At 34.1% G+C, this 22,577-nt stretch overlaps 2 protein-coding genes across 2 annotated transcripts in view; both read left to right on the top strand.

Moving 5' to 3' along the window:
• LOC138332177 (sodium-dependent serotonin transporter-like) overlaps window positions 1–4,307 on the top strand; it is a 30,521-nt gene extending 26,214 nt beyond the window's left edge. Inside the window, exon 13 of the mRNA XM_069280169.1 lies at window positions 718–4,307. Coding sequence (XP_069136270.1) covers window positions 718–792 — 75 coding nt within the window. The 3' untranslated portion in view covers window positions 793–4,307. The remainder of the gene's footprint in view (window positions 1–717) is intronic.
• Window positions 4,308–5,697: 1,390 nt separating this feature from the next.
• On the top strand, window positions 5,698–12,279 carry LOC138332178 (uncharacterized). The gene is made up of 2 exons (XM_069280170.1): window positions 5,698–5,882; window positions 8,879–12,279. Exon 2 carries the CDS (start codon window positions 9,219–9,221, stop codon window positions 10,257–10,259), a length of 1,041 nt encoding a protein of 346 aa, XP_069136271.1. The 5' UTR covers window positions 5,698–5,882; window positions 8,879–9,218; the 3' UTR covers window positions 10,260–12,279.
• Window positions 12,280–22,577: the final 10,298 nt, after the last annotated feature.

The raw sequence follows: 22,577 nt of genomic DNA on the forward strand, positions 1-22,577 counted from the left end.
CATTATACATTTTTTGACTGAGTTTGAGGTCAACATGTGTTAGGTTGAACAAGAGGACCAAACCGTTGCCTGAGACCAGAGGCCGAAGGCAACAGTTTAGTCCGAGAGTTCCACCTAACACATGTTGACCGAAAACTAAGTTTACAAATGTTTTGTTATACCGTCTATCATGTATATAAATACGAAAGAATCCCCTTCATTACAAATGTGTAGTTATAATGTATAGTATGCAGTCATTTTAGTTTTAAAGTAACATATTACAAAGAACGAATATTCATAAATTAGTGATCAATCAACGATTCAACTATTTGGCTGAACACAGAATGATAGAGTATTGATAAAAACAAAGTGAGTTTTGGTCTGGTTCCGTCTGTTTTTCACCACGTAAAGACATATGCCGAGAAGAAATGAGTGCCCCAATTAGTTTACGCACTTCGATGGAAGTTGCCGAGTAGTGCCGAATACTAATAATAGCAGTCAATATGACATTGCAATATTGACTGGTCAAGATTTCGATGTTGACCTGTCTACATTTCACAGACGCAAACATCTTAAATAATGGACTTATTTTACTATTGAATAGTAAAGGGAATACTAAGTACATGTATAACAATATATATCTAAGACTTTTATATTATAAAGCTATACATATGTTGATATCTATTATCATAAAGTTACATATTTGGTTATATTTTCACATGTATCATACCTTTACAGAGGATTCTCGTGATGTTTACACCTACGGAAGTCCCCAGTCATGCCAGAGAACCTGCGCTGCCAGCCTTTGTCTAATTACCGGAAGTAGATTTTAAAATCGATCAATAAGGACATGCGCAGAAAACGGTGCCTATAATATAAATATTGATGTTGTATATCATTTAGTGTGTTTACCGTTCAAATGATATATCACTTGTTAAGATCTTCACATGCATGCGAAGATAATTCAATCTTGTCCACAACAAGAATTTTGATTGTTCAAGAAACTTCTTATCATGTCATAACGCAAAATGACTTCGCAATTCAGATTATCGCCTTAGAGTGACATAAACACGGCATAACGATTTCAAGGAGAAGAAAGTATATCCAATAAATTCACGTCATAAGATTAAATTACCAATATTAATCATTAATCTAAATAGGTGTTGATGTTATGTAACTATATCGCCATAACAAAGACAAATAAACCGTTTAATATTAAACGGTTAAATCAATGTTAATGGTGTTGTAGATGATAAAAAGAACAAAGCTGTATTACGATTAGACTGTAAGAGCACTGAAGACAATTACGTTTTGCTTTTGATGAAATGTATTACAGTCTAATAGCATATTTTACAAAAAGTCACGAAAGCAAAAAGAGCTTGAAATAATTATAATATATAACGTAGATATGCTTTATGATGAATTATGCACGTAGTTGAATCTTCAGTTCCATGATATAACGATTATATAGATTTATCCGGTATATACATATTTGTACCTGATTTTAGTACTCAAATACCGTTCTATGATAAGTCATTATATAGGCGATATTTAAGACTTCGTGTTGGGTTTATGGGTTTTGTTAATGACGTCACATTGTATTTCACCTTTGTATTTCTATGACGTAATACATAACCCAAACACACTACAATGTGCTTTCCATTGTCTGAATAATAATTAATATCCATTTAATTATGCTTAGTTTCATTTCAAATGTCTATAATTTCAATAAACACCTCACAGCTGTTAGACATTGAGGCCTCAAATTTTGCTCGTTATTGTACACCTGTCCTTCCGTACATTTTTAAAACAATAAACTATACAGACTAATTTGTCAACATGCTAAGTCATGGCTAAATATGGTCGATAATCGTTAGGAACTAATCTAGCAGAACTTTATTTTATCGCACAATGCGTTAGTATGATGTAATATGAAATCAAACTCACAGATCGTATGACCTTCGGAGGCGCCAAATAAACAAACAACCACTTCAGTATTCTGATTTTTAACATTGTTCAAAACTTACTTAATCACTGAACTTTTCCGTTTTATATAAAAGACAATCATTCTGCTATATTTGAAATGTTTTCTGTGTAAAATTGATAAGCTCCAATGTTTGATTATTTATGATACCATTCAATTGACTTATATAATAAATTTTAATTCATTCGCCATTTTTTTCATGTCTGTATACCTATATTTTCTCTTCATCGGATACCTATGTATATAATTAATCTATGTGGATGTTTAAATAAAGTGAACTATATCTGATAATGTGTAAATATAATATTATGTGTAATGGAATATCTCAATATACGTGTATGTAGTTTGTGAAAACCATAGATTGGAGATCTTCTGACTAATTTATTAGAATTTTAGGTCGGATGACCTCGATTCTAAACATATAATTGTATGCACAATTGTAAATATACAGCTATTGTAGTTAGAGCATCATAATCGGAACAATCATTTTTGGTTTTAATTTTCTGTCAAAGTATAATTAAAATATACTTGTTATAGTTATACAATATGTGTAACGTAGCTAGATCAAAATAAGTTACTGTTTTAGTGCTTTGGGGGACATTTGGAAATTAATATGACAATGAGATCTATGTTCATTATCATATAAAGTTTGTACGTACAAATATGGGAAAAGAAGCAATCCCAACAGTTGTCAACAGTTTAAAATAATTCCTATACTCAGACATACGTGTGTAAGGATCCAGTGTTACCCGGAACATACCGTTGATGTAACTTCTTTGAGCCAATCATTATATTTAAAATAGAGTATGATATTTAAGAGACACACCATGAGGTATGCATAGTGCCGTAATTGTTATTATTATTAAATAATTATGTCACATAATGATATTCTTTAAGAGTTACCATGCCGCTATGTGACGGAGTTTGTTGAACTGTTTCGCTATAGACATGGAGAAGGGCTTTAGTATACATGTAGTTTAACATAAAATTTCATGCATAAGATTTGTATGTTGGAAACAATTTATTTTCATTCAATAAATACAATGACGACAGGACTTCTATGCATGAGGACTATGAGAAATATTCAACAAATAGGAACTACGGTCAGTCTGGTACTATACATGTGTATGTATGTTGGTTAAACTTTTATTGTCCAAAAGTGTTCCGTTAATACGTAGAAACACGCCATCTTCAGCGAAACGGTAACCATAGGTTCTACAGGCAAAGTATTACGAAGATTATTAATTTGTGAAACAATGCTATATAGTTTTACCATTATGCAAATTATATTTTGTTTCATTGTACTGTAACCATGCGCATAACATCATTTTAAATATATCACTGAAACAAAGTATCGAACAAAATAAAAAGATATGTATACTTATCAAAACCAAATTATTAAAAAAGATATTTATATATCAAGACATATGTTACTTCTTCACGGTTTTAGTGAAGCTTTTTATATACATGTATGACCTCAAAAAGCGGATAAAGTCTGTTTGTAACTGTCCTGTCTTTTCGAAATGTGCAAAAAAAAAAAGATTACCTTACGTCATTGTAAAGCTTGTATAAGAAGACAGAAATCATACAGATAGTGTTTTTCTATGTACATTAAGGTATATAAGTATCCAGTTCGCTTTGTAGTAAATATGTGTAGGTTATCCGGTCATACCTAATGTAAGCCCATCACCGACATTCATATTAATATTATGTTAAAAATTATTAAAAAATATCTTGTATTGACAAGTAAATCGGACAAATTGTCCAATTAGCAAAAATTCAACGCCAACATTTTCTAGTTCAATATATATTACAGGTTTCTAGATTACACTCTTTACCCCTTGTAGATCTATCACATATAATACTATGATTTAATTACTATACCTATGTGTGATATATATTTCTAAAGTGTATTCGTCGTAATACCTTCAACATATATAGCCATTAATACAGTGCATGTTTTAAAGCTTTTAGTAACAGGTTGGCGTACTGCATATACTTGATTGTCGGCTGAATACAGTTAAAATCAAATCATTATTTAAGAAACAGTGGCTTTTTTGTGTAGCACACATGAGTCAATCATGTTACTTCTTTTGAAATTGTACCAAGGGAGGTAATTCCATATCATATCATCAGTTATCATGATGTATTGTTAGAAATACCGGTAATATTGTTGTACTGTAAATACAGTGTATCAGATGCGAGTCGGGAACACAGTCCTGCCGCATCACGTGATTATCATGTGATAGATTTGTGAAGGTTAGTTGTTATTGTTTAGAATTTATTCATCGTTTGGAAAAAAATGAATATACATATAAATCATCATAATAAAAAAATAACTGTGTTATTCTGTTTTGTTATATTCTCATCTTTATTTTATTAATATGTGGATTTACATTTAGATATGTCTTTCGGAGAGATCCTTAAAAATATTGGCACTTCAAACAGATGCCCATATACACTTACAGATTTGGCTATGAAGGTCTAAAATTATCATGTACCGTCAAGTCATTACGTCACGATGATTACCAGCCAACGAAAATAACTCATTTATATGGACTGGATTGTAAGATAGTTTTTTTTTTCTTGGACAAACGTTATCCTTGGCTTCCTATAATACAAGCTTTGATATTTTAGTGATAGTTTTAGATAATTTAAACGAATGATGTGTTATTTTGTTTAATTCAACACTTACCAAATACTAGTGAGAGTGCATGACTCGTGCGTATGCGCGTCGGTGGTATCCAGAGGGACAACAATTTAAAGAAGTAAAACTTTTCAAACTCAAACTGCATGGGACCTGGTCAGTAGTTCATGGGACCAAGTTAATAGTTTGTGGAATACGGGGTATTCGGGTCATCAGAGAGATTTGTTAACTTCTCTAACTATATAGCAAACCATGATTGAGTGTCAATGACATCTAATGTTTGATGTTTACAGCAGTTTAATTATTTTAATGGTGAATTTTCTAACGTTATAAATATGATAATATTGACTAGAAAAGAATCGAAATGCACATTAAAACCTTTGAAGATGAAAAACTCTAATAGGCCAAACACATGTTCGACGAATACATAGTTTAAATAATATGTAAAAATATATATTGATGGCCAATTGTCATTCTGTCTTCATTACACATGGCAATGGTATATCATGGTGTATGAGAAGAACACCAGAATCTGTTTACTCTAATTGCAACCTATCTTGTCAATTGAACGCTTTATAATGACCGAGTAACACCTTTTGCTTTAGAGAACATCTTGATGTGCAAATCAGTGGCGTATAAATCATTGGAATTCATTGAAGTGAAGTTTATAACACGTTTGGTCTACTTACCATGATTTAGATCAGAACAACTATAAAATATTTAGTCACGATAGGACGAGTCCCCCACCGAGATTTACCTGTAACCCACGTGTCAAACAATAGCTGTGTGACACATGGAAACGCTATAAGGCAGCCATCTGTAAATAATTACAGAATGCACTTTTACACCGGTTGATGAATGAAATTGTTGTCCCGTTATTCACTGATTTATTACCGTACCCGACCCACAAACATTTACTGACAACAATCGTCTTAGTTTATTTATTAAACACAATCAGACAAATCTACGGGTATTACGAGGCACTTAACAGCTAATTTACACGCTTTGACACGTAAATCTAGACATCAATGTTATAACTAATAAATTGTATACGCTCCCAACATCCCAAACTACACAGACGTTCCCGGGGAGTCTGGTAACTCCAAACATAAGAGTCTCATTGTGTTGCCTGGTTGTGCTTATTCATTTTGTATTCAGGTATATACGGGTATATCATTTACCAGTGACCCCCTGAGGTCTGATTTGTCTAGTATATAAAATAATCCAGACTCACGTGAGAGCCATACCCATACAGGACCACTAAGAAAGCAGGTAAGTTCATAATTTTAATCTTGATGCTGTTTTATGTAGTATCTTAATTGAGGTACAGGAATCTTTTAAATAATCACTTTCTTATTACAATATAAAAAAACTGATATGTTTAAGATAAAAACATCGACAAATTATCACATTGCCAGTACATTTCTTAAATAAAAATCATAATATTGTCAACATCCGGCGTATTCATTACTTCTGAATCTGTTCGAAGTAAGTAGTAAACCTTCTGAAGTTGTTGAAGTTATTTACACTTGTGTATAAAAGCGTACATCACAATATTATCAAATATGCTATGTATTCTCTATTGAGACGTGACATTCTCCTTAGAATCCTTTCTTTAATCACGGAACAGGGAATCTATCTGATCTATTCTTCAATATACGTTGTGTTTTCTTTTTTGGTAAAGTTGTTTGATTTGCTTCCCTTTAGCTGAAATTGTTCAGACGGTATTTACTGTTATATGCCATAGCTAAAAATGATGTATATAACTATAACTTGACCATAATATTTGTTAGTGATTGATAGTTTATATATATATATAAATATATCGCAAGTTCGTATGAATTTGCATTTGCATTCATCCATAAATGTATTCTGAATACAACAACAATGTACAAGGTATTATAATATTATTATGCGTATGTGCATTAACACAAAATAAGTCAATAGAGGAATATACCACAAAACTGAATTGCTGTAAAATGATATAAACATCAGAAATGTAGATAATTTGATCCTCCGTAAAATATTGGTTTGCCACAGGTCAAGTCACAACCTTGTTCGGAAACCTGGACAGCGACAATGGTTTCACAGCTAATTTCGATAAGCAGAAAATGCGTCTCAAAACATATTACAAATGGAATGTTTTATTTTAACTAATTAAGCGAAATCGTTGAAGGTATCAAAGAAATGACCACTAAAAACGTTACACTACAATACCAGTTATAACGATAACGCTTATCTAGTGATAGTAAGTACAGTAGGGAGGTATGACCGTCACTACAGTTATCTATATCATTTTGTTTTCTGTTGACAGTTTCGGCCAGCCACTATTAAACACTTGACACGGCTTAAGTATAAAGTATCTCCAAGTCTTCTGTAAAATTCACGTAGTGCATAAACGAGATTTAGACATATAATTAGGAGTGGTAATTGCGCTGGAGATTTTCTGAAAATATTAAAATGTGTGTGGTGACCTCGATGTCTTCTCATACCGGCCCATTATTGGTAACATCTTCAGAATGTGTCTTTGTATTATTTGGAAAAATCCGCAACTAATGACGACTCTCTATAACTCACTTGCCTGTATTTCCCCATAGCATAGCGCCCCTAAGTTGTCCACTGTGATGGCAAGGGGTTTAGAACCATTTAATGACATATTTCATGCTCTCTTCCTGTCATAAGATACCCTTTAAAATCAATGTGTTACTCTCGTAAAATACCATTAAGAAACACTGTACTGCCCACAACGTTCTACACAGAAATACAAATCATAAGTGAACAGACAACGTTTTCTACAGAACCACATATGTCTCACTCATACAAGGTGCAAGCCTGCAATAAAACCAAATGGAACCAGAACGACGTAATGCCAAAAACCCTAACTATATGTCTAAGTGAATTTGGTTTTGTCATTGCTCACTACAATCTTGAGTTAAAAGACATCGGACGCCATTTTCAATTTTTATATCTGGGTTAAGAAACTGTTTAAGGTAAATGAATGCATCACATCTTAATAATTCTTAATAAAGGATGTTAGACGCCACGCTCCAAGCTGTTTCCATAAAAATAATCATTAGAAAACGAAAAAAATTGCCTTCATATAATACAGGCTTTGTTCAAATATTTGTCTTCGTAATGGCGACATATTTCATAACGTTGACAAACAGGCAATAATCTCCTCAATGCGTGAATTGTTGTGTCTGCCTGTACCCCAAGGTGTGAAATATAATACATCACAATTAGTAGACAATTCGATCCGTTTGATTGAAGCATGTGCTTATTGACGCCGGAAATTACGATCAAATCAGCATATGTGAGGCTCGAAAGGGGTTTCTGTCGCAGCAGCTTTACTGTTCACATTAATATTATTTCCTTAACTTTAATTGTTGACGTTTTGCCTTCAGTCTTAAAATATTGATTTTACAGTTATTATATTGTTTCTCATTCATATGTATCTGATAACTGCTGCAATATGCTTGTTTCTACGTGCATGTGTTTTTCCAAGTTTAATTTAACTTAAAGTTATTACTTGAATTGATTTTAAAACGGTTGGATATATGAATCTAAAAGGATGCAGGCCCAGTATGTGTCTGTCTGCGTAATACAAAATCTTACCTTTGGATTTAGGTTATCGCCCGATGGGGAACAATACTGGTTTTTGCCATTTATATTTAGTTAGTCAATACGAGTTCCTTTGTGATACAGTAAATACGTTTATAAGTTTGTCGAGGTTAATCATTAACTACATTTTAACAATCTGATATTCCAAAAATAAGCTTGCCTTAGATAAATGTCGCCATCTCCTAGCGCCAGGTTTTAAAAGGAGGATAAATTGATCACATTATTGCTAGTTTTACGTTCGCCCGTCTCTTGTTATACAGATAATAGTTAAATGAAATACTTTATTGAATAAATATTGCAAAACTAATATATTTGATGCAAATCATATGTAGATTATATTTCCAACTTATTACAAGACGTTAATCTCACAATTATATTCCATATGTAGTTTAGAGTGTAAACATCAATGATTTGTAATACTAAAGTACAAAATTACTACTATAATTAGCATGTCATACATCACAATACATAAAAAGTCGTTCTTTACTTAAATATTTAATACTGAAAATGCTGCTAATGGAGGCAACAAAAATTGGAATTCCATTTTTCATTGTAAAATTCGCAACTAATTATGTATGTGTAGACAACTGCCAACAGAACAGTAATAGCACACAATATTTGTATACAGATTTCCTTTTGTGTTTCAGATTTTAACTCCGGCCCTTGGATTAAGTGGATACTAATGTCAAAGGATTAATTATAACTTTAACCATGGATTACCATCAAGCTGACCTAAACGTCGTTTAACACGAACTCTCCATTAGATTACTATCAGCATAAAACTGCCCGGCAACATTATAGAATATGTATACTTATGGTATATATAGAATTCAAATTCAATTGATATACGGGTCCAACTTCTGTACAGCTGAAACCTCCAGCAGGTAAATACAATAAATTGAAACAAGGATAGTAAATACACTGATCGATCTGTGTGTCAAAGTGCAGAACTGCCAGGGAATCAATACACACCGAGCAACAAAAGTAATGATGGGTATTCAACCTATACCGGCTCATTCGGGCGCGAGGCATTCGATTGATACAAGCATTCTCAAGAGTAAGACGGGTTATGCTATATTAAAGGGAGGGAAGTTCTACGATCAGACACTCATTAAGCGACTCGATAGGCTGTGTAAGGATGTGCGCGTGGAGCTAAGAGCGTTAGATAACCAGCGTAAGGCGCTGCTCAACAGAATGGACAGGTCTATGAAGAGAAGCGAAAACTTGGTACAGACATACAATCTCCCTCCTTTAAAACCGTCAGGTACAAAACAAAGTAAACAAACACCGGAGATCAGGAGAGAGAATGTTGATGTGAATAAACGTGTGAACAGACATAAGGATTCCCGGGGAAGACACATGAAGGACGATACAGGTCTCCGAATCACCGGATCACACTTTCCCTTTAGTGGACATACTAATGACGTGGAGCATGACGATGAGGACTTTAGGGGAACTATATGTTCTCCAGTGCCATCTCGTACATATGACGACACTATGACGTGTGAGCCAATGGGAGAACTTGTAGATCAAACTCAGCAATTAAATCTGAATTCTTCGTTTCCACATATAACAGTCGAAAAGTGTGAGGAAGTGTTTCCGCCGTTACAGAAAAGACAACATTCACCGCCAGAGTATGCCCTCCAAAGGTCAGACTCGCGGACCGGAAGTTCAAACAGTCTCGAAGTGCCGTCTCCTATTTTACAAAGACGGTCTTTAGATGGTAAGATGGTGAGTGTTGTTACCCCTGGTAACATGTTTTGCTCGTTCAGTAGGTCAGAGGGCAGTATACCGGAAGCGCTAAAAAGTGATCGCTGCACTGATGACCCTCGCTTCCGGGCATTGGAAGCCGTACTTAAACCCGACACAACTAACAAAGCACGGACAAGGACACCAACCAAAATAGACATTGAGTTTCAATCTACATCAAGGTCACCTTCACCGAGGCGGAAACAGCCTGGACGACTGCTTCGACGGGAAGACGAACGTGAGTATGTGATATCCATGACCTCAAGGTCACCGCCATGACTGATGTGATCAGCGGTGCGCAGATTACGACCATCAATGAATATGACGATATTACTGAATTATTGGTCCCAGTCACAGAATAATTCATTCGTTGATGATTGCAATGTCATTGACAAAAGCACAAGAAACTACTTACACAAGGCGAATGCGACCACGTCCATGACTGAAAGAGACGAACTGTCCCCTTTTGGACTTCATTTGTAACTCCGCTTACTTCTAAAAATATTACTGTGTAGACTAAATATTCGCCGGCAGATGAGCTTTCCAGCTTGAACGTTTGCAATATGGAAAGATTTATTTCATAGAAATGAAAGTATAACAGCATATCAAAGACAAAATATGTTACTTCAATAGAGCATTCCATTTATTCATAATTGAATCTTACCACGTTTAATTTTGTAAATGAAAGCGCTTGTCCCTTCAGAGAATGTCGTGCTTCCTGCACCAACACAATATGACCAGGAGAGATGTTAAAGTAAGGATCGTTCCAGGAGTATCACAGACTGGGTATGGTAATTACATAATATTGTGTTATTTGAGGCGGGATGTAAAACTCTTTTTTTTTCTTTTCAGATGTCCGTTGCCCATGCATGTCATTTACATCTTTCACTTTGCTTTGGCATGTTAAATAATCTAAATTTTATAGATAGTCTGGCACAGTATAATAGTTATACTTGGCTGTGAATGCCAATGTTTTAATCTTTCTTGTATGTTTTCAAAATTCTATATTTGTACATAGTTCAATTAAATTATCCATTATAAATGACTGTGTCTTTTTATTACTTAGTGTCCTATAAGTCCATTAATATAGCACGGTACGTATATTAAGAACACACATAGGTTTATTATGCGACGTCTCATGAAATGTCATCCGGAAAAAAATATTGATGAATAATTTGACATATAATTAATAATTCCATGATCAAGTTCACTGTAATATCAAAGTGTGTATAAAATAAAAATAAACAGTCCGGCACTATCCAGATGGATCCTTTATCACTTAATTCAATCTGGCTTGTTATAAGCATTTCGACTGACTTTAAACAATATCTTATTACTTCATAACGTATACTTTCCAATGTATTGTCTAATTAAGCAAGTGATCTCACTGAAAAAACAGACCCATAAGGAATTAAGAAGGTTAAGATGGACTTTTAAGGATTATATAACTGTCATCACGTCGAATTCCGGTTTATTTAGTTTTGTGTTGTATTTCCATCACATAAAACAGATTAATCTTACAAATGCTTTACTGCCGAAAGCGGTTTTGACAGAACAAAATCAAATTTTATTATGTGGGCAATAAATGGTATTGATGAAGTATACAAAAGTATAGATAAATCATAAAATAATGAAAGAAACGCGTTATTTGCTTTAACTATAAACACAGACAATATTGCAATCAATAAGATTTTTTTTTCGGGATGCAACTTATAGTTTCCTTTGTTTTCAAAGATATTCAATCTATTAGAGGACGGTATAAGTATAAAATATATATCTTTTGTAACAATAAAAAAAGATGAAGTTGCCTGATATGATTCATTTATACTTTTGTGTCGGCGGTGTAACACCTGTATTTCTAATACACGCATTACCAATACACCAATGTTCTTATATCTTAATTAATTTAGTAGGTTGTAACCACCTATTTTTATCGCCTGTACCTTTACCGAAATGCATCTTATGTGATATTGATTTAATGCATTTTTATTTGGCTCGTCGGAGCAGTAACACAAGCTTTTTCAATCTCATGTTGCTCCTAGACAGCAAACTGAACATATAACCATACAACGGCATAGTTCACCATAAAAAACAAAAACTGGTGACGTAATCGTTTTCATGATATTTCTTAAGTCGCACATTTTAATATGCACTTGGCTAATAACACATTTGATAGTGCGAGATAGCGCAGCATGATGCCTGTTGTATGTAATTACCCGCCATATTGAAGATGTGTCAAGACAAACAACCAATATCAATATTTTTAATTCCCGTTGAAATATGAATTGATTTCAATGTTGCGGTGTATTTTTTATAATGAAATATGAATTGATTTTAAGGTTACGATGTAATTTATTCTTATACACATTTTAACTTTAAATTGTAAATCCAGAAAGAAAGCAATCACAAATTTACAATTAAAAAGTACAATCGAAACGTTACACTTATGATATCATATTAATTTTGTCTCCAGAAATAACATAATAACGTATTTAGGGTAACTTGATACATTTGTTTTGTATATTCAGGTTGGTGTAATAACGTACAGAGGTACAGTCTAGGTCAACTGCGTGCAGTGTTTATAACAAACTATAGATGCATTGAAGCATTATATTAGATCGTGTGAGTTCCCACGTTTTAGACTGTAGCAATTTTATATCATTTATTATTCATCTAACGATGTAAATGTTTCATTAGATGATAAGTTAATGTTTTCCATATGTAACTGTACTGAATTTATATTTTACCATTCATACAACAAAGGCTTGTGTTCCGGTGATAAATATAATTTCTCGTTTTAGCAGGATTACATATACATTTTTTAATAAGAATTTCCTTTGATTATCTTTAAAACATGATCATGTCGATAAGTATAACACTGTATTAGACCCGCTGTTTCTTTCTTCGTTGTGTTAGGTCTTGTAAACAAGATTTGTGATGGACAAATGTACAAAGCTTTGAAAAAATACCTATAACAAACAGATAAAGAGAAAAAAGAGGTTAGTCTGACTTTACGACCTTATGACTGTGTTTGTATTTTTTCACGGCATCGTTAAACCAGGTTGACGTAGTGTATGTAATAAAGGTAACAGTTAATTAACGGGAAGTATCGTATGTATATAACACTTCTCTAATTACACACTTGGAGCTATATATATATATATAGAAAGAACATGTCAAATCGAACTGTGGAAACATAACATACAAGAGTTACATATAGCATTTTAATATCGATGTCATTTATAGTGTATTTGTGAGGTTTGGTTACAACAAACATCAAACTAATGACAGAATTACAAAGTGTATATATCAACACCATCTAAATGACTGTAAACACATCAAACTAATTACATAATTAATTTCGCGTTTTCCGCCGATCTGCTCATTCATGACAATTTAATTTCGCGTTTTCCGAAGATCTACTCATTCAGGACGATTACTTTTCGCGATCATATATGATCATTTATTTACATGAGTGTGAAACAATATCGCGATAATGTATTTTGAGATTTCCTATTACACGGGGAAATTAATTGGATGTGTACATAAAATGGTATATAGTACTCATGAGTTTTACAAGCATTATTATCCGTATAGGTGTTACATTAAGGGGACATATGTCGTTGTTTTACTTTCAATGTAAGGTATCCGATTGATTAATTTTTAGTTGTTAATACTCCCTTACATCTCTTGTTAAATTTCCCTTACTTGAACGTGTGGTAAGTATGGTATAAATAAACCCTATAAGTATAATTGACATGAATGTGCCTAGCCTTTATTTAACCTGCCATTAAATTACTGAGCTATTTTGAGAGCAAAGCAACAATGATGAGGCTTATTTCGCGTAATATGATGAAGTTGGTGATTCTGCTCCATTGTTCCTGTTAGTAATATAATCCAGAAGACCTCCTTTCTACCTTGATTACTTATTATCAGGTGTCAACTGGCCTGCTTTGTAATTTAAATCAATTAGTTCATTCTTGGGACATATAGCCAATATAATCTATGTTACAAAGACATTTTTCTAAAACACTTGACAGACATATCTGCATTTCCGATGAGGGTTCGAATTTTCTGTTAAGATAGGCTGCACGTAGTATTTACATTCGCATGGTAAACCGGAATTAATAAATCGTACTCCATGCGCTTTCTGAACCTTGAGCTTATGATCATTGCAATATTTACGTCCACATGTCTTTACATATTCCGTTAATGATTGTCCGGCAAAAAGCCTGTATTTAAATGGTTTTGACAAAATAAATGCGATTTTTTTATAAATATTTCAAAAAGAATATTTGTCTTCCCTTTTTTTTGAAATCGCGTATTTGTAGTTTTAACATTTTTGGGAGAAATCATAGGGAAAGAAAAAAAGGTCTTTTCCTACCGAAAGAGTATGACAGTGTAATATCTACGAACAGAAGGGATTAAAGACAGTTTAACCATCGACAAGCGTTAGGTAAGAGTGTAATGGATCTCCTCCTTAGGTAGAGATTTCCCTGTCCTACCAACAAGGTAGGGAAAGACCCTATTGATCATTCTGACACCATGGATAGTTCCCGAAAACATAATTACTGGGGAAAACTAATGACATTTTAAAGCTTATAACCTGACATTAATCCATTAGATTTACATATGAGAGTAAAACCTTCGAATATCTTTTCTCCAATTTACACGTCGACATATTGGCGCTTAGCAGTATATATATCCAATACATTTATATACACAACCAGCATTTCCCCTTTATACGGAAACGACATTACAATCAAATCAATTACACTTAAATCGATGGCAAAATATAACTACATAACTATATTGTTTTAAAGCTAGATTTTCCGCATTAATCAATAAACTTTATTGAACCTGTCTCACGTATGTAAGTAAAAACGTCACACCTGACTTTTTATAGAAGATTGGCACTAGTTGTATGCGTTTCTTATATGTGACAGCAATCAAACAGCTGTTTAGATAGCGATTAATGAAGGAGGACCAGCTGTCACGAATTGAAAACAAACATATATTACAATTGATTTAAATGAAAAAATGAATGTGCAGTTCCAAAATCAATCAGCTTTCTCGCGTCATAAACGATTGAAAATTAAATTAGAAAGTGGAATTACATATACGAAATATCAGTCTCAATTCTCTTTAACTTTAAAAACGGCGTTACGAGATGTGCTGGTTAAAGCAATATCATAATAGTATCTATTCAAGTAAGGGGTATAGATATTGCAAAATCTCAAAATGACAACGCATATATCTTTTTTTAAAGAAGACAATATGTTAACTAGACATCTGTAAACTATATCTTTCGCGCAACCTTAGCTTCTTACTGCGTCTATGCCCAGTCGATATCAGTATCTAGCCAGGTAATCAAGTGACACTCTTAATATAACTAATTCACGGTATATACTGAAATTAATTAGATAATATGTGAAATCGTTGTGACGGTTTGATTCCAAGACAAAGACACAGTCTCAGATCCCTGGTAATGTTGTTTACTCCATAGAAGGTAATGATACATGGGACAATCTACGATCTATGGCTTTAGACATCGATCTCCGTGTGTCACAGGATCACAATTATCAATAGATAATTGAAGTGGTTATTGATCGATTAGGATTCACCACTTTGAGTACCGTTATTAAATTGTCTGCGTACCTGTAACCTAGGGACACCGCAGCACAAGATAGAATGAATTATACTGATATATACGGGATAGTGCACGTCAGATTAGAGTTTAATTATGACCAACGAAAACTCATTGGCTATAATAATATTGGTGTTATAGATTCCGTTCACAGTAATAAGATAAAACAAAGACCGAAGTAAACTGGTACAGCATGTTCGCCTTCATCAAGCTGTTTTGTGTCGACTGTAAATTTTACGTTAAAGACGATATTTCATTTTAAAATTCGTTTTGGTTAAATGTTTCATATGGACGGGATGAACTGTCACCATTTCATAAAAGATACATAGTAAGTTTGATATCGTATAGTTTAATGAAATACAAAATGTAACATTCCTGATGTGGTTAGTGTCGTTGCAGAAACTACTTTGATTAAAACCATAAGTTCATTTTTTTCCATCTTCTATATAATATAATACAGTATAATGATTTTTGTTCTAGTGTATCTTCGCGATATCCGTGTTTTGAATTACAAGTTTGAGTTTTAAATTCATTGACGTACTTAAAGCAGTATTGTATCAACTAACGACTTGTAGGAATCGGTAAATCTTAAATTAAACATCCATAAGTACTTTACGTTTAGGAAATCGTGTCATTTCCCCCCCCCCCCCCCCCCCCCCCCCCCGCGATTCTACAGTGCTATACAATGTATACTGCGAGAAAGAAAATAAATAATAATGGTCTTGCTGTGTTTTTGAACACCGATACCATAATCTTACTTTGATTTGTAATGTCATACGTACGTTTTCGCAAAGGCCAGGAATACTTATCTATCATAGCCTGGTTGAGAGGGCACTATTGCCTCATAGTATTGTCGAGGGATGGAATAGTGCCCGAGCCGAAGTTTTAATAAAACTTTCAAACCCTACCGTCAGCGTTTGACTATCCACGTTCACTGATCAGCATTATGTCAACACAGTACTGGAAGTCACGTGTCTGATCATGTGATTCACAGCTCAGATTTTGGGTTATTGCAAATTATTTTGGCGATTCAACTTACCCGAAATTTTTGGTGCGGTACTGTTGAAAACATAACGTTATTCTATGTAAACAGAGGTGTTCGCCACTTTCCATGACCAAGAGGTTTAAAGACTTAAAATCGATGTAACAACAAGAAATTTTCAGCTTAAACACGATCTCACAAGCGCCTGCTGCTCAACATTTATTTGGAATTACCTCAATTTTCGTAATAAGCCAAATAGCCCCCCTGACGAAAATAGATCCCTTATATGTCGGCCATCACCCAGCGACCGACGGGTAAAAATCTTTCGTATCGCGATAGATAAATAACGAATTGATAGACAACTTGTTCAAGTAGGACATAATATTATATATTTATGTTGATAAAATTGGTACATTTTATTTCTTGCTGGTTTGTTGATATCCGAGATGATTTGATTACCCTGACGAATGTTGGTCATTCAAGGGTACATGAATTGTTCCCTTTGTTCTTAACGATCAATTATTTACTTTATCTTAAAAAGAAGAAAGCTGTAATGACATCTGTCATACGTCGTAATATCTGCTGTGGAAGATATATAATACATTTTTATTGATGTCGACGGTGGTTTGTTTATATATGGATATCACTACTGTAAACCGACTTTTATTTCGAGGCTATTAAATGTCGATTTTGATTCAATCTAAGTTCGAGGGAGTCAAGGTTTCTCTTAATGAAAATTAGCTAGAATTCCTTTTAAAATGTAGTTGGTGTTTGTTAATTTGCTGCGATAAACTTTAAACTTTTGCGAATCCACTTGTGTTGGGAAAAACAAAGACGTAATTCGCTCGTTAAAACAAAAGGTAAATGGTACCTGTATTAAGTCTCTTTGTGCTACTTACAGTGACACTTTGAAACCATGTAAATAAGTTTATAAGATATATGTGTTTGATATTTGCATTGAGTACATATAAGTATGTATATTGCAATAAAGTTATAATCTCAACATGATCTCAAATATCATCTCTGCATTTCAACCATATCGTATCAACTACATGCCCTCTTTGAATATTCTGTCCTTATGGAAAATTGGATTGCAAAAGAGATCTGTTTTGTTCCACTAATCTGCATTTAGACTGGCAGATCGACGTATTGGAGAAATTAACATTTGTTATGCCCGATTGTTCCTGTAGCATATTCTGTGCTATTAAAGGCGAGATTTCCATATTCAACATCAGCATTCAGATTGGAAAATCAGTGCATTGTGTCATAGAATGATATTAAAATGTATCGATCACTGACAATGGTCCATGCTGTCGTTGCATGTTCACATTGTGGTATCTTGGGACGAGCTAGCTACCATAGAAACATAGAACCCTAGAAACCAGGAAACATGGACTGCATTCACAGAAGGACAATTAAATACCTATAAGGAAGCTGTTAATGTTTACTTTATAGCTACATACATGTCTCAGGGAGTGTCAGTAGCTAAATGGAAAAGGAAAAACAAAGATCGGCATTGTGTCTACTGCTATAGATACTAATAGGAGAAATAATACCTTCCTTTAGTTCCCCAATATAAGAACGAGCAGACGTCTCTGTTTCTTATACTAACAATATCAATGTGAACTATTTACTTGTGGTATTATACCTTAAATGAAAGGGACAATGCAGTCTAAGAGAACATTAAAATTTGCTCACACATCGGCAACAAACCAGTTCTAATGGAAGTCAGTTTGCTTCCTTTTACGGTGATATGCCAGAAAAAAACCATGGTGGTGAAATGTATGTTAAATGTTCATAAACGCTCGCTGTCCGTCATTACATATTGTGGTCGGACGTCTTTTATGCCGGACCCTGTCCCTTGCTCGTGGAGTAATGCAACTTTTGTCTAGAACTACTCAAATCGCTCTTACAGTAGTGTGTTTTTTGCTTATTTGTCTTGCCTAAAAACTCATTTATCACCTCCTCATTGGTTGTGTTTTTCATTCATTTAATGCACGTGACATTGGATATTATCAATTGTATTGTACCAGTCGGAATCTCAACGTTTTCAATTAAAATACTTAACAATGACGTGGAATTTGTCAATATTTTAGGTTATATGTTTCATAAAGATTGTAGAACAATACATATATGCCAGATTTTGCTTCGTGATTTTGTAACAGAATTAGCCTAAATGAATTGTCCCTTCAAGTGAAAAACAATCACTACATGGCTCCTAACGTGTTTTAATTAAATTCATTGTCTGGGAATTTAACTGAATGTTTGGAGTGTGATATAAAAACTTTCGAAAACATTTTCATGTAAAACTGTCAACATTTTACTTTTAAGTACAGAGCGCATGATTGACATAACGTAAATCACAGCCTCCGTTAGGGATCTATGGCTAACTATTGTAACGCTCAACGGCCGTGAGAGCTAAAGAGAACGTCTCTCTTGTCGAGAGGTACATTGACTGTAGTGGTCGCTGGGGTTACATATAGCTGTAAGATTCAGCTAGGATTGGTGGGAATAGGTTTACTGAAAGTCATTAACAAATAATAAAAACGGCAATTCTTGTTTCAGAACTTCATATTTAAACTCATCCTCCATACTCCAGGGGTTACTTACACTGTCGTTACATCCACCTCTGGACTATCAAATACAACACTAAGGGCAGTTCTGAAGAAAGCACTGGCATATAAAAGAGGCCTGAAAAGATTTCCCCTGATGCAAATAAAAAAATTGAATAACGGTAGACTGTGTTGCTTTAAAGTTCGATGTTGCTTTCCCTGAATTTATCAAATGAAATATCTGCTGGTCTCTGATTTTTTTCCAGTCTTTTTGTCCTGAACTGCCTGCAGTTTTACTATTGGATAATGCAGGGGTAGATACAATGACAGTGAAAGCAATTCCTCTAGTAGCGAGGATGATATAAACCTAATACTAAAATCGCTATGAAGTGTTTTTCATTGGTGAGAACATCAACGTAGTCGGTTATGTCAATGTTTGTACATTTGTAATATGGGACAAGGAAGTAATTCCAACCGTGTGGACAAAACAAAATTGTCAAATTTTCGAGGCGATCTGCCCCTTTATCAAGACATTAATCACTAGTTCAATTATGTATAAATTTCCATGGATGTACAATGTACTGCTATTTCTACCGTTATCAAAGTACAAAATGATATTTTAATATTGTAGTGCCGTTTTCTCCTTTTTGCATTTATAATGAAGTATTGGTATAGCATTGAAAGGTATAAACTTAGCAAGGATACAGATCCTGACCCCTAGTTCCATCACCATTACCACAGTCTCATGCCGGTGGTATTCTCTAGCTACATCACCAATACCACAGTCTCACGCCGGTGGTATTCTCTAGTTCCATCACCATTACCACAGTCTCACGCCGATGGTATTTTATTAACAGCCCTGTATTGTTTATTGTCTATTGTTTTCTCTATACAGCTGGTATTTGGCAGTGCCTGTCCTTTTCCCGAAAGCTCCGGCGACCATTTTATCACAGTGCATTGATTATCCTCGTGAGGAAACAACCTACGAGCGCACATCTGAAGACGTGACGTCACAGCATGTTTATTTCACGTGGATGAAGATAACTTCACTACTACTGACATCAGTACATGTTTTCTTATACAACTCTTAATGCGCATTCCACGTTACATTGACGTCATCGATAAGACTATACCAACAATTCGCTGTCACTTATATTCAATCATTGATTCATTATGTTTTATCACGTCGCGGCATCAGTTTTGAGTGATATCACTTTCAAATGCCAAGTTATTCCAATGTTATGTTTTCCCTTTCATAAATTTTGTAATATTACTACTCTTGTTAAGTAATTGTCCGCTATTTGTTACGTACATTTATCTTGAATATGTCAAAATGATCATGAAAATATCAATATGTATTTAATAGTTATAAAGTTGTCTAAATTGCAGAGAAACAACATCATGTTACTGAATTATTAGAACTGAACATGTTACTGAATTATTATAACTGGGAAGATGTTTGCTGGCCATTCTTCATGTATGTGTTTATCGTCTAAACATTTATACCATACCTTATGTAAAGTTGAAGAACTTAAATTTGGTTAACATGGTTCTACAGAATTGAAATAAGGACTTCGGTCGCTATTTCAAATTTTACCTGGACGGTATAATACCGCAGTGACATCAACAAAAGGCCATATTTGATACCTACCTTGTGCTCGTTTGTTTTCCCACTTTTTTGGGGTCCAAATGTGGTGGAGCATGAAGAAACAAGGATACAGTCAACCAAACAATACTGGGCAAACGTAATCAATCGATTGACAAATAGTAAAATCAATAAACATTGCCGGAACAGTTAACGCAGCAGCATATTTACAAACAATTTTCAAGGCAGAAATAACGCAGATTTTGCGGAAGTTCAGATGAGGTTTATAGCCGTAAATTGTCAATAAAAACTACGGCAAATTAGTCAAACAATGATTATTAGGCATAAAAGGTTGACTGGTGTTACTTCCTAATAGCTATATATTCAGGTGTGATATCGATATCATTTAACTAGTGCCATAGGCAATCAGTTTCATCATGGTTTAATATTTTCGGACACTATATAATGATTATATATATATGTTTTGCAATGATCTATAAATGATATCAAATACTATTTTTTAATCTAAAGACAAAATATAATATTATATTGTGACGTATTCCATGACGCCAAATGTCTCATTCGCAAGGAGAAAGTCCTGCTGTTCTAAGTATATTTCGTATCATAGTTCGATACAGGGGACAGTTTATTTATCGAGTAATTGACAAGACAAGGTTTACGCTCCAATAAATTAAGCAAGAAATGGAGCGTTCGGGTCATATCCTTCGTGGTATCGTGATTAGAAGGCCAAGACAGCCAAATAGGTTAACGAGGCCAATATATGTTGTTAAGGGAAACAATGTTAAGCTAAAGGCATGTTCAGTATATCGATTTGTGCTTATCTCCAAAGTTTTCTTTACTATGTTTAATAGCATAACCCTCTTAGCTTGAGTATCGGTTTTAACGCCATTTCCTATCTATATGACCTTCTTTTTACCATATCCTGCTGGTGGGTAGGTACCGTGTTATTGAAGTATTTTAGCTGCGATGCTCAAATATGACTTAGTCCTACCCCATCATCAACTATTCACCAACTGGAGTACGTACAGCCTATACGATAATCGATGACCCATTGTACAGGTGCGATACACTAACAGGGCTGTTGTTTCTACCTATTGTGTCGAACGCATCGGGTTAGGAAAAAGTCCATGTGTTTAATAATTCCATTAAATATTGAATAGTTTGCCGCTTTGTCGACATGCTATTTTGCACTTGTAATGATATATGGTTAGGCTGCTTTCAAATCAACAAGTTATCAATAGACAGCAATACATTAGCATTTCATGGTTATACTGCAGTGATAAAAAGCATGTGAATACACCAGACCGAAAACAGTTCTTCGAGATCTACAAAAAAGGTTTGGGTGCGATACTGGCTGGTTGTAGTTGGTGTGGCGTTTGTGGTGGTTCCTAATTTGAGGACATACGAATATGGTGTGTCTGGGAGTATTGTTCTATTTTATATTGGGATAGGATTATCCGATTAGACCAAAAGTCGCCTGATAGTCCAAACACAATGCTGTAGACAACAGCGCTTCCATTACAGAAACAAATAATAAAACTCCTCTACACAAAATCAATTATTTCTCTGTGTCCAGAGCTAAAATTTATTTGTTTAAGTGATTTGCCCCGTTATACCATGTTATTGATAAGACGACTCTCGACATGAACATATAGGAACAGCTAATCGCAGATCCTGAATATATGATCCAATGAACTTCCAAAGTAAATGGTAATAATAAAAGATTTACTTTAACAAACTTATCATCCAAAGAATCTTTAATCCTTATCGGGTGGATATACATGTATTTGGTGATATCAGGTACCGGTTG

This window comes from Argopecten irradians, chromosome 9 (genome assembly GCF_041381155.1).
Source record: "Argopecten irradians isolate NY chromosome 9, Ai_NY, whole genome shotgun sequence".
NCBI classification, from domain to species: domain Eukaryota; kingdom Metazoa; phylum Mollusca; class Bivalvia; order Pectinida; family Pectinidae; genus Argopecten; species Argopecten irradians.

Bases quoted from the DNA above. Each gene is read 5' to 3' on its own strand.
- LOC138332178 (XM_069280170.1), top strand. From the start codon at position 9,219: ATGATGGGTATTCAACCTATACCGGCTCATTCGGGCGCGAGGCATTCG.